The sequence below is a fragment of the Aspergillus stella-maris genome (genome assembly GCF_047715825.1).
Source record: "Aspergillus stella-maris strain CBS 113639 unplaced genomic scaffold BDV14scaffold_3, whole genome shotgun sequence".
Classification (NCBI taxonomy): Eukaryota; Fungi; Ascomycota; class Eurotiomycetes; order Eurotiales; family Aspergillaceae; genus Aspergillus; species Aspergillus stella-maris.
This window is the reverse complement of record NW_027396797.1, coordinates 288974-301647: the sequence shown is the minus strand read 5'-3', so window position 1 is coordinate 301647 and position 12674 is coordinate 288974. Positions and strand designations below refer to the sequence as shown.

General features: G+C 52.1%; 3 protein-coding genes across 3 annotated transcripts; 1 reads left to right on the top strand and 2 right to left on the bottom strand.

Moving 5' to 3' along the window:
• Positions 1-3272: 3272 nt before the first annotated feature.
• On the bottom strand, positions 3273-5102 carry BDV14DRAFT_209061 (GMC family oxidoreductase; the record flags this gene model as incomplete). The annotated part of the gene is made up of 1 exon (XM_073775560.1): positions 3273-5102. One exon carries the CDS (start codon positions 5100-5102, stop codon positions 3273-3275), a length of 1830 nt encoding a protein of 609 aa, XP_073632869.1.
• Positions 5103-6307: 1205 nt separating this feature from the next.
• On the top strand, positions 6308-7874 carry BDV14DRAFT_163830 (Lactonase, 7-bladed beta-propeller-domain-containing protein). Its single transcript, XM_073767098.1, has 3 exons — positions 6308-6794; positions 6849-7341; positions 7405-7874. Exons 1-3 carry the CDS (start codon positions 6406-6408, stop codon positions 7717-7719), a joined length of 1197 nt encoding a protein of 398 aa, XP_073632868.1. The 5' UTR covers positions 6308-6405; the 3' UTR covers positions 7720-7874.
• Positions 7875-8917: 1043 nt separating this feature from the next.
• On the bottom strand, positions 8918-11016 carry BDV14DRAFT_195442 (putative MFS lactose permease; the record flags this gene model as incomplete). Its single annotated transcript, XM_073772211.1, has 9 exons — positions 8918-9062; positions 9135-9486; positions 9548-9805; positions 9867-10187; positions 10241-10482; positions 10532-10634; positions 10683-10730; positions 10777-10846; positions 10900-11016. The coding sequence occupies 9 exons, from the start codon at positions 11014-11016 to the stop codon at positions 8918-8920; spliced, it is 1656 nt and encodes a 551-aa protein (XP_073632867.1).
• Positions 11017-12674: the final 1658 nt, after the last annotated feature.

Here is a 12674-nt window from a genome sequence, read left to right as displayed (position 1 = left end):
TTCTCTCTTTCCTCTAGCACTCTGCACACCATACTCATGAACCCTGCCAAAAACAGACTGTTGTAGGAGGTGGAGCCTCCTCTTGGACATTTAAGGTCATTTGCGGATAACTGCAGCGAGGTGAAATTGAGGAGGATTTGGAGCGCCCTTATAAGATCTCTTTCTTCAAAGCCCGGATTGACGGTTGAGAGATTGTTCTTTGCTGTTTCGTACCCTTCGCAGAAGTGATTGTTGAATTTTCTCTGCATTCGCAGTGCCTTCACTGACTTAGCCAGCTCCTTATCTGCTGCCAATTGGATAATACGTTCTAGGGATCGTCGTGAAATTTCGGTTATCAAGGTGCTCAGGTGCAGTTGTTTAAAGTCATGAAAGGTGCATTGGCAGATATATCTGCAGATGCTGGAAGACCGTACCAATGAGCTCTGAAGGCAGGATTGTAAGGTATGCTGGACGTGGATCGGACGGTTCTTCATATGCTCCATCAAGTGCGCATTGCAAAGGAGGGCTTTCCGGGCTATCTACTGAGTCATGGCCATCCTGTTGGTTGGAGAGAGCTGGAAGGGAGTTTTCGTTTGGAACTCGACGACGCAATCGCGTTGGCTCAGTGGCAAGGTGGCCGATGGTGCGAAAATGATCCCACGCGCGTCCCATAGTTGTGATTTGATGGTGAGTGAAAGAATGTTTGTAATCGTTCAAATGTAAATTCGAGAAACATTTCACGGTTTCTTCAGGTTTCTGGAGGGGAAGTTCCAGTATTTGTATGTAACTTGGAACACATGAAAGCACCATTGTCGATACTAAGAATTCGAGGTGCCAGGACATAGGCTCTTTCTTGGATTGTCAAGGACCCAATATCATTCACTCATATAATTCAATCTTGGCCTTTGGAGTCAAAGAGCTTTCTTAGCTGGGCACATTCGATATCACATTTGGTAGTTGACACAGTCCAAATAGAACCGATTTGAACAGCAGAAATCCAACTCCATAATATGCGGTTCTCCGGAATAAAATTAATCTCAGCTATTAATATGAGCAGAGATCGCATTCATGAGTCGGCGAGTTCATCCCGCCCCAAAGCCCAGTCAACCAAGACATCTGCCTTTCCTTCCTCCCTGATCTCTTCACCAATCTCCTTAAGCCATATCCACAAGGCTTCAATTTCATGATAGCAGTCAATCCACTTCATGAAGCTGCTATCCCGAGGCAATCACTCCTGAATCTCCTCTCCCATTTTCATATACTCCCCCCCCTAATCCTCAGCAGCACAACGTCAAACCGCGTCATATCGCTCGAATCCTTATCCAACATAAATCACATATCCCAAATCAGGCCTCATATTTTTCGTTTCAGGTGCTTCGGCGCACTCTTAAATCGATAGCTCAAGCTGTTATACCCCGATGAAAGGTTCCCCGCGAACTCACCCCGTTGTTTCTCAGCGAGATGCTCCAGCCATCTAACTAGTTCTTGACCTAGCGCTTCGCGTCCATATTCTGCCAGATAGCAGTGATTACACCGCATCCCATCGAGAAATTCCTCATCAACACGTGCATTGTCCCAATTATGGTACAGATCGCTGGCATTTTGTCCACTATCGCGAGGACACCACCGATGGTATACCCCCCTCCAACGCGAAACGCACGGAGTTCCTTCCGGTTCGCGCACCCGCTACACCGAACTCGATAAAACATCCAGAGTCTCTCGCGTCTGGTATCATTATAAATCGCATATAACGGCGCGTTGAACGGCGGCCTCTCCGTCCTCAGAACATCTGATACACCAGGGAAATACCGATCCACGACAGTCCCGTACCACTTCTCGCAACCAACAATGATAGGCAATGTTTAATGAGCCTGACCCGCTCCAGGGCAGATCATTCTGAGTCCCTCGCAGCTCGCTCCGTTGGAAGCAGCACTCGTTGCATCGCCGGATGTGCCTGGTTGACCCGGCGCGAGAGAATATGATAGCTTGTCGTTCGCGCTCTAGGATTTCGTTCTCCTGCTCTTGGGATAGCGATTCGAATTCCGATGTGCTCATATCAATGAACTATTCCATGCCGCATTCTTGAAATGCGTTGAGCCGCGCCCATTGCGCTGCTGGGGGGCGTGGGAGGCCGTCCCAATCGCACCTCTCAATGCCCCAGTTCTTGCTTGTCGTTCGGCCGTGGCGTTCTCTTAATTTTCTCTCTTTTTGTGAGGACTTCATCTAGCAGATTGTCTTTAGGGACTTCAGACTCCATCTGATCATCCCGTCACTTGGTTCCCAGGACGTAATCTTCTAATCATTTGTCGAACCTCTTAACGGTTTCCAACATGGCAAGCTAGACAGAGCCTTGTTCCGAAATGCATAGTGCGGTAGGAGCTTAAGACAATCCAAACAAGCCTCACGATTTTCTTCCCACTCGGAACTATGCTTGTCTGGATCTAGGGTTCCTAAGCGGGATACCTTGAGCGGGAGACCGCCTGTCTCTTTATCGAGTTCAAGGGCTAGCAAGCGCTCGACAAAATGTGTTCCTCTCGGACTGATCAGCTTTCGAAATGCAGTGCTTGTTTGACTTAGTGAGATGAGGGATAATGGGTCGAGGTAGCGGATTATGCAGCATTGAAGTTCTGGCGGGAGGGTTTGGATGGGTATTAAGGTTGTCATACTGTCTGAAGTCTTGAGTATTGATTCAGGAATGAGGATGGATGTCAGAACGTCATTGAGGTTATCGGCGTCTAAATATCATCAAACTGAATTGGATCCTGAGGCTGACGGCGCTTAGAGGCATTGTCACAGCAGTGGGTGGGTGGGTGGGGGCGTCGGAGACCCCTTTCGGCGGTTTCAATGAGGCGCTGGAATTGATAGGCTGGTATTGCTCCTTGAATAGGCGCTGAATTACTACTATGATGCCGCTGTGCTTATCCATTGGTGAGTAGAGTGTGGTCGGGCCAGAGTCCGTCTTGTGTTAGGCGCCGAGTGTACACCTACTGTATTTTGCACTTCATTTTCGTTCAATACATGAATACTTTTACATTCCCAGCATATTACCATTTGGTCCTCTGTCCAGGGATTAAACAGAAGCAGTCCTTCTTGTCTTTCGCTACCGGCACCATTGTATCACTGAGTAGTCGCGAAAGTAGTCTATGTCTATTCGTCTATACTCTATACTCTAGCAACAGCAAAACAACAAAGGATCAACCAAGAAGCAGGAGTAATGCCCGTGGAGGGAATTTGCGTCGCCGAACACAATGTCGACAACGAATACCATCGTAGGTAGGACATGATGGACCCGCCTAAACCGACGCAGCATATTCCTCGAGCACCGCATCCGCAATCTTCAACGCCATCCCATAGAAAACAGTCATAACATGGGACGAAACCTGCGTAGGCGGGATCGACCCATCAATAACCCGTAGTCCCTTCGTACCATAAACCTTCGCAGAGGAATCAACAACACCACCCAACTCCCGCGCCATCATAGAGCAAGTCCCAATAGCATGGTAATTAGCCCGGAAGTACTCAGTCACATACTCAGACCACTCATCCAGCCCAGCCTCGGACGCAACCTTCTCAAAGGAAGGAGAATCTTCGCCGGCGAAGTACTCCTTCATCGCACTGCTGTTTTGAAGTTGTCTAGCGAGACGCGTGGCAGCGGCTTGACCGAGGACATCGAGTTCGTTGAAGTAGTACTTCGGGTCGTTGGCGTACTGCCATAGGTACGGGTCGCTGCTAAGGATATGCACCGATCCTCTAGCGAAGGGAATCAAATCCCAGATATCAAACTTGATCGTGCCCGATGTATCCATGAAGAGTTCTGCGTATGCGACGTCCTCGTCAAGTAACCACTTCCGCGCAACTTCGTATTGGATCTTAAGAGCAGTCGCATTATGGAATCCACCCTGGGATACGGCCTCTTCAGCCCACTGGTCGAGCTTCGTGTTCAGCAATTCAATAGCGCGCGGCGCATCTTCACCAAATGTCTCGGTGAAGTTAGCGAAGTAGACGACTTGGCCCTGGCCGTAGCCAGCTTCGGACGTGCGCGCTTGAACGCTTGTAGTGGTTTGATCTTGCATGTTTAAGCCGACGGGGAGGTCAAGGCGTTGCGTGACGTTCGCGGCGTCGAGGACAGATTCGAGACCGATACCGGAGTACTCCAGGATCAAAGGCGAGATAGCGGATCCCGCGGCGAGGAGGACCTCGTGGCGGGCGTAGGCGTTGAAGTTGACGGATTTGTGGGTGCCGAAGTTCACGCCGATAGCCTTGAGGTCGGACTCAGACGAGCTAGAGCTCTCTTCGAAGAGGACCTTACCGACGACTTGCCCCGTCAGAACATGCAGATTTGGTCGCTGGTGGTTAGGCAGAAGCCACTCGCGCGCGGCATCAGCGCGAACTTGGTTCTCGAGGAGGTTGTTCTGGATCATTGACACGCCGCGAGGACGACCACAGTTGAAGTCAACCTGCGTAGGAACGCCCATTGCGTCAGCGGTTTTCATCAGCGCTTTCATGAGAGGGGACCAGGGCGTGCCGTTGTCGCGGTATCCAGCGTGGACGGTGCCGTTGAAGCCATGGCAGGACGGATCAAAGTAGTGGCCTGCATCAATTTGATCCTGGGTGGGAGCTCTCGCGCGCTCAGCGGTATTCATATACTCAAACACACCGTCCCAGTTCCAGCCCTTGTTCCCAAAGACCGTTTCCCAGGAATCGATCTGCGCTTTATCAGGGCGCGTCCAGGAGTTCCCGTTCACGAGCGTCGAACCACCGAGGCCCTTGCCGGATTTGATGAGTTCAGTGCGGTTGTGGATAAGCGAGACAGTGAGGTAGTTCTGGTCACCGCTTGTGCCGAAGATGTCGCCGTATTTGTTTGGGTCTTCGATGATAGGACCGTCATTGGACTCGTAAAAGCCCTTTTCGATAACGAGGACTTCGATGTTTGGGTTTTCGGTGAGTTTCGCCGCGACGGTGAGGCCTGTTAGGCCGCCGCCTGCGATGATGTAGTCGTATGTTTTGTTCGAGACATCGAGGGGGTTGGAGAGGAGGCGCGGTTGGATGTCGAGTTGGGAGGAGGAGGTTATGGCTCCTACTGCCGTAGCGAGGGGGAGAAGGAGGTAATTGTTAGACTTCATGGTGACCTCCTGAGAAAAGAGGATGATATGGAAGGAATGAGAGAAATTACTTGTTCTTCAACAGATCAGCAGAGGTGACGAATTTACGAGTTATATAGACTTTCGAACAGAGCCAGACGTGCTGAACTTTGTCAGCACTCTGTTTCCAGCTCCTGCAGGTCCAGAGGTTGTTTTTCTCGGCATTGACTTTCCTACGTTGTTGCCTCTTCACATGGCAAGCACAGTGGCAGGTCATTGGCTCTCTGCAAACGTGATAGGGGAGATTCTGGCGATGAGTTGCTTACGCAGATCATCGAGTCCATCCACGGTCAGGACAAAGTATACCCACTCATGCCAAGACAAGCCACAACCGGTCTTTTTCCTTCATCCGGTGCGGTATCTGGGTCAAGTCAAGTTTGAGGAGTCCAGTTTGCACCTTGATAGCTTTTCGTATGGAGCCTCTCTTTGTCTGGGCGCTATGAGCGGCTCACAAAAAGACCTTGGCGTACGGATGGCACTGCCCCGGGTCATACTGCTGCCTTGAAGCTTTGAGTTCATGATTACGATATCTTGTTGCAAACTGAGACTCCAACAATATGTACTCTTCGAGAAAATCTTGGATCTGTCGCAGATTGCATAGCCTCCCAGCCAAGAGCATTGGCGATCAGATGCTGCCTATCGAAGATCTTCATCATGCCCAACAGCGCCTCTGCACGAGCAACGAAGCGCACAAGCGCAGCCCAACACGTCTGCCTAGGTATAGATCCAGACCGCACTGCTGAAAAATAGACTACTTGGCTCCAGGCCCCCTGGTCCTCGAGCTAACGCAATGATTGGGAAGAACAGGTGGGCCGCTCTCGGCATCCCGAGCCCACGCTTCGGCATGCCGATGATCTACGGTTGTTCCTTCCTTGGACTCCCCCTCGGGCCCCTTTCTTCCTGCTACACTAATCCCGGTTCCGACCTGGCCTTGCCGCAGTTGGTCCCGGTGAGAACTTACTTTGCTGAGGACCTTGCGGCGTGGCTTCGCTGAGCTCACTGATTCGACATTCTTCATGAAGCCTTTGACCCACTGGCCAAACAATTCGCATTCCGCCAAGAGATTCCGATTCTCATTGAAGATTCCTCCCTGCTGATGTCACCCTGGCTTGGCGCGAGGCGCAGTTGCAGCGCGTCGTGCATTGCGCTAGTCTACGTGAATCTTAGGCAGTCACTTTGTTGGTCCCGTCTGGGTTGTCGAGGTTGAAGGTCGATAAAACGTCTCTCCTTTCCTTAACCTCCTGGACGTGTCATTTTTGCACGGTGCATCCATTCTGAAGACGCAATGCATCTCCCAGTTCTCTCCACGCTGCTTCTTGGCGGCGGTTCCATGGCTTCGCGCCTGTATGCTGCTTCCTACGATGGCAAGGTCACGGAACTCCAGCTTTCCAACGCTGACGACCACAATTCAGAGCCTGCGTTGGCCAAGATCTCTGAGACGGATGAATGTGGCACAAGTCCCTCCTGGCTGATGCTGGATGAGGAGCACGATATCCTGTATTGTTTGGATGAGGGTGTTGACCTCCCCAAGGGCGGGATCACCTCCTTCGAAAAGAACGACGATGGTTCCTTGACCAAGGTTGAGCGGCGCGAGACTATCACTGGGCCTGTCTCGAGTGCTTTCTACTCGCCGGCCAATGCATCTCATCTTCAGTTCTTTGCTGTTGCCCACTAGTACGTATCCTAACCATCCTGCACGTTTTTGCTTGCCAACAATATGTTCCACAGCGCTGGATCCGCAGTCACGACATACGTCGTTGACCGCACCACGGGCCACTTCAACCACTCGCAGACTTTCAACTTTACAATGTCTGGTCCCGGCCCAGACGCATCGCGACAGGATGCACCTCACCCGCACGGCGTCTTTGTCGACCCAACAGGACGCTTTATCATTGTCCCCGATCTCGGCGCTGATCTCCTGCGCATCTTCAACGTCCACCCTACTTCTGGCGCGCTCAAACAGCAGGAACCTCTTGTCATGTCTCCAGGATCCGGTCCCAGGCATGCTGTCTTCTGGACTCCTGAGGAAATTCCCTCAGCTAGAACACAGCAGTCGACCACCCGCTTCTACCTCGTCAGCGAGCTCGACAACACCCTCAAGGCCTACGACGTATCCTACCCGTCCAACGGAACAATTCACTTCTCTCAATTCTACGCGGAGAATACCTTTGGCGGCGAAACTCCCTCATCTGAAGCCAAGGCTGGTGAAATTGGTCTTTCGGTACGTCTCCTTTTTTCCCTATTCCATATCTCCAACAAAGCTAACCACCTATCCAACCTATAGCCCGACAACACCAACATCCTAATTTCCAACCGTCTCGACAACACCTTCGGCGCAGAAAACGGGTCTAACACAGACTCCCTCGCTGTTTTCGGTCTCCCCGATGAACACTCAGACGAGGTTTCGTTCGACGGATTGTATCCCTCTTTCGGACCCTCAGCGCGGCACTTCTCGTTCTCGCCCAGGGGAGATTTGTTGGCGATTGCGCTGCAGAGTAAGAAGGTTGTTTTTGCTGATTGGGAGCATGGTAGGCCTGAGCCTTTGCTCGCGGAGTTGCAATTGGGGGGTGAGGTTACGGCTGTTGTTTGGGATCTGTAGGTAGTTTGGTTGGGAGGTTCCTAGAGTTAAGAGTAGCGATCCAGTATTGTGGTGGTAGCGAAGATATAATTTCCAGCAGCAGGAGGCATGCCGCCCATCCGCCCCATAATACGTCCGCAGCCAACTCAATCAAATCAATGATACGTAGTGAGGAGATTCCAGCAGCTACCTAAGCATAGTAGTACAGACAACGTATTCATGATTGGATCTATCAAACAGAATTAATCTCGAGAATAAATCTACACCCCCGCAGACAGCACAGCAGAGAGAAAAATGATGTGACAAGTTGAGGCCCCGTGACACATTCACAGCGCGATATGTCATTTCCTTGCTGACATTACCCTGTATAATCAGCAAGGATCCGATCCCTCAAAAGTCATCAGTCGCTGTCAGGTCTGGGTCCTCTTTGACAGACTCAGTCTAACAATTGGCGACTTTCCTATACATGGGCTATATCCCACGCCGTCCTGTGCTCGAGAGCTTGAAGAGCCGGTCCCGAGCCTCAAAGAGATAAGTATTCCACTGAACAGTCTTAAGGCACGTTCGTGTCCACTGCTATCAATGATGGCTAAGGATTCCCATAACTAGAGTTCACAGTGATCTTTTATAAATAGGAACAAGACTCCGTCGATGATATTCTACGACTTATTGAGGAAAAGGAAGGAGCGGTTGACGGCAGGCGGGGACCATACCTACCGATCACACCTTCCCTGACACTTATAAAAGCATGAGGAAGGAGCAGGGTCTGCACTGGGCAGGAAAGAGCAGCCCACGCCTGGCATCAGTTTACGCACAGCTCACGCGATTAGCGAGTCAAGATATACTTAGTAGGTCGGGAGCTACTTGCAATACAAATGTAATGCTACTTACTACCCTTACAGGTGACAACTTATCGGTGAATATACCAAAGCACCATGCCATTAAATATTGTTTTCGGTTTTCATAACATATCATACCAAGCACAGCTACTAACAAGTCCAGCCCTCAACAAACCAAATCAAAGCAAAGACCACCACTCGATGCAAACAGAACATCCGGACAGACAGAGAGGATATAATGCGAAACCATTGAAGTCACGACACAAGAGCAAGAGCGGAGTCAAGCTGAAGGAGTCACTCTGGTCGTCGCCGTTCCGGTATGGAGGGTCGACCACAAATAGCTATCCCTAAGTGTAGCCAGAGCGACGTACACCAAACACTCACGCCTCATCCGGAGCGATCTTCTCAGTAACATGCCCATCCTGCTGAACGACAACCTGGTCGCGTCTCTTGGAGGCCTTGACGGGGCTGGGCTGCTGGTAGATATGCTCCAGTTCTTCGAGGGTACGGCCTTGAGCTTCGACGCTGTTGACATCATTAGCAACTGCTCCGACCAGTCCAAATCAAGACAGAAATAGTGTTAGCGATAGCACATACCCAAAAAAGTACCAACAAGCACTCTCAACAACATCCCACCCGGCAAAAATCCAAAAGTAGTTCGTACTGATATCCTCCAGCGCAATCGGCGACGCAAACTGCGAGATGAACGATGTGCCCGAGACCAGGAAGCCCGAGAGGGCCAGACCCTTGGCGCGCGTGGTGGTTTCCAGTGCTTCGGCGGGGACGACGCCCTGCAGCGGCGTGTATGTGAATGAGAAGACGACTTGGAAGAGGTAGTAGAATGCCAGCGCGGCGCGGCCGAGCGTGTGGTCGACTGTTTCGCCGGCTTCGCGCTGCGGGATCATGGGTTGGGAGACGCCGGCGTTAATGGCCATGCAGACGGCGCAGGCTGGGATTGTTCCGTTAGTCAAGTGGGCTCAAAGGGGTTTGGGGGTGGGAAGGAGGCATACCGAGTGTTCCCCAGACTAGGACTGTACGGCGAGGCATGCGGTCGCAGTAGTAGACGGCTGTTAGGGCGCCGATGGCACCGACGACAGAGTGGACGACGTTGAGAGCCAGCTGCATGGAGCTGGAGGTGTATCCGAGGGTCTCGTAGATGGCAGGGTTGAAGTATCCGAGACCGTTGCCGGACCACTGACCGAAGATGGAGATCATGATGACTTGGGCGAATCGCCAGCGCCCGCTGTGGGAGAGGATGAAGGGGCGGTCTTTTATACGTGTCAGCAAGAAGTGATACAGGGAGACGAATATTGAAGAGGAGGAACATACAGTCCCACCAGGTCTTGTCGATTCCGTCGACACGGATACCATCTTTGGTTTCCTCAACTTCCAGACGCACCAGACGTGAGTTGACGTCGCCGTTTCCATGATACTTGGTCAAGATGGAGATGGCTTCTTCCTCGCGGCCTTGAGACATGAGCCATCGTGGGGACTCGGGGATGAACCAGATCGCGATAATGACAATGATACTGGCGAAGCACTGGCCGAGGAAGGGGACGCGCCAGGACCAGTTGCTGTCGATGTAACTGCAGCCATAGCAGACGAGGGCAGCGGGGATAGAGCCACCGAACCAACCGCAGTTGTAGAAACCTGGACACTCCCAATTAGCTACTGCCATTCGTTATGAGGTCAGGAGTACATACCAACTGCACGACCACGCCAGTGAGGAGGGGCAATCTCGACAGCATATGCTGGGGCAGAGACAACCATGACTTGGATACCGAAACCAAGAACAAAGCGACCGACGATAAAGTGCGCGAGGGTATTGGCAGTTGCAATAATGACCGATCCGATGATGATTATCCAGCCTCCACAGAACATGCACTTGCGACGACCGAATTTGTCGGAGATGACGGCGGAAATGGGGGTTGCGACCATGGAGCCACTATTAACTTGTCAGCTATATCCAGTTATCGATAAAGGGTTCAACGTACACGGTGTAGAGCGAAGTAACGACGGAGACCTTGGAGCCAGTCAATCCGGTGTTGAACGTGAGCTGGTAGTGGCTCATGGCCAGGACGGCGCCCATGAGAGAGCCTGCTCTCGTTAGTGGAGTAAATATTTGAGAGTATCAGATACGCGTACCATCATAACCGTTGGCGCAGGCACAGCAGAAGGCGATGAAGATACAGACTGTCACTGTCAGCGGTGGCATTCAGGCCGGGATCGGTTAACATACAGTACAGGTGGAGAGTGGTCTTGCTCCATTTCTCGATCTTGGTTTCATTAATGGCAGCAAAGAGTTCGGCCTGATACTGTTAACCCTCTTCATCTCCATATTTCTTCAGGATGTTCCGCTCACGTTAAAGACAGCCTTGGTCTTCGCACCAGGCTTCTCAGCAGTCTGGCCATGCAGGTTGGCAACGTGCGCCCCCTCGGTAACCGAGATACCGTGCTTCTCTTCACTCTCAGAAACCATGTTGTCGAAAACCGTCTGGTCGAGTCGATAAACGAGTGGGGATGGTTCGAGAGACGAGGACGAGCAGGGTTGCACTGGGTGGGACGAGGGCAGCTTCTTATATCCCGAACCTGGTGTTTCACGACCTGCATACCCTGTCGCCGTCCGTGCAACTCATGGACAGATGTGCTTGGCAGCCGGTCTAGCATCCTGGAAATAGCTTGGGCTGCTCGCATGCTGCAGGCTGCAGTGCACATCGAACTTGGGCGGACTTGCGGGGGGCGACACCCCAGACTCCGCATGCCAGCAAATGGGGCCGCACCATGCGGTGGTGAGATATGGATTGACCAGTCAGAAGAAAGAATAACTGGCCGCGGCGAAATGTCCTTGGAGGAATTTCTCCGTTCCTGCAACGGCGCTTGGCCCTGGGGTCGCCTGGCCTTGTTGGGCCGTATCCTTTTGGGTTTAGTATGCTGCAGCCCCCAGTTGCTTTCCCCGTGCTTTTTCTGGCTAGACTCTCGGTTCGCTGCCGAGGGATCTGGGGTTGGTCACAGTCATGCTAGGGGTTCTGCACTAAGGTCTTTATGCTAGGGGTTTTGAGGATATTCGAGAACGGGGAGGGGAGGCCCTGGCACCGCGAGCCCTAGCGGAAGTGTCCAGACTCAGCGTCGCAAAAGATCGACAGTTACAGTTACAGATATCGCAGTATCACGGTATCCCGACCGACTTTCTCTCATGTGAACATTCAGGCGACCAGCCCTGCGTATTCGAACCGGTCGGGAACCTCCCTACTGGCGTATTCGGATGAGGCTGCTGCTCCGTCGCAGTGCTCTCCCAATGTACACCCCGGTGAGCAAATCCAGCCGGTTGGTACTCAAAATCATGAGCTTCAAGCTGTCCCTGCTAGGGATCTCGGGGCGACATCCGGCTGTCATATGTCTGTTGACAGCAACCGCCAGACAAGCGAGCGGCAGACCGAGCGCAAAGAGGTTAACAACAGACAAAAGCCAGCCACTGTTCCCTTCAAACTGAACAAACTGCAGTGATAGGCTGGTCTAGATCACCCTAGCCGAGACATGGACTCAGCTGTTTCACCAGCTCACGCAAGGCCTTCGCGTGCTCCTCCCACGGCCTCATCTCCGGGGCCAATTAGGCTTAGTCGCTGCCAGGAGACACTTGGCTTTTGCTCCTTTGCCTCTGCAGACTCTAGACTTTAGTTTTCTATAGACAGACTCTCCGAATGAGATCAGGAGCCGCGGCGATGTCTTGATCCGTTTCCTGTTCGTCTCTATTAGACGACCCGACACTCTGGTGAACGCTTGAGCCGTTGTCGCGTGTCGGCCAGATCGGACCCTAAAAATGTATCACACTCTAAGGTCCACAGCTCTCACCTGGTAGTCGAGATTACTTGGTTCGCCTTGGCTGCGATCTCATCGAGATCCGACATGCTCGTGAAGCCGCGATGAACCGGATGAGTTCCCTACTCCCCACCCCAGAAGCGATCAACTCCGTGGAGTTTCGGGGTCTGTGCAAGTGCATCAGTGCATCGGTGCCTTAGAGACCTTGGCATTTCTAATGAGTACGGCGTTGATCAACATTGTCGTTGTTTGAGGTTGCGATTCCTAGACAATGTACCATGTGGTTACACCATGTGCCAAACGCAGTAGTAGAGAAAGATG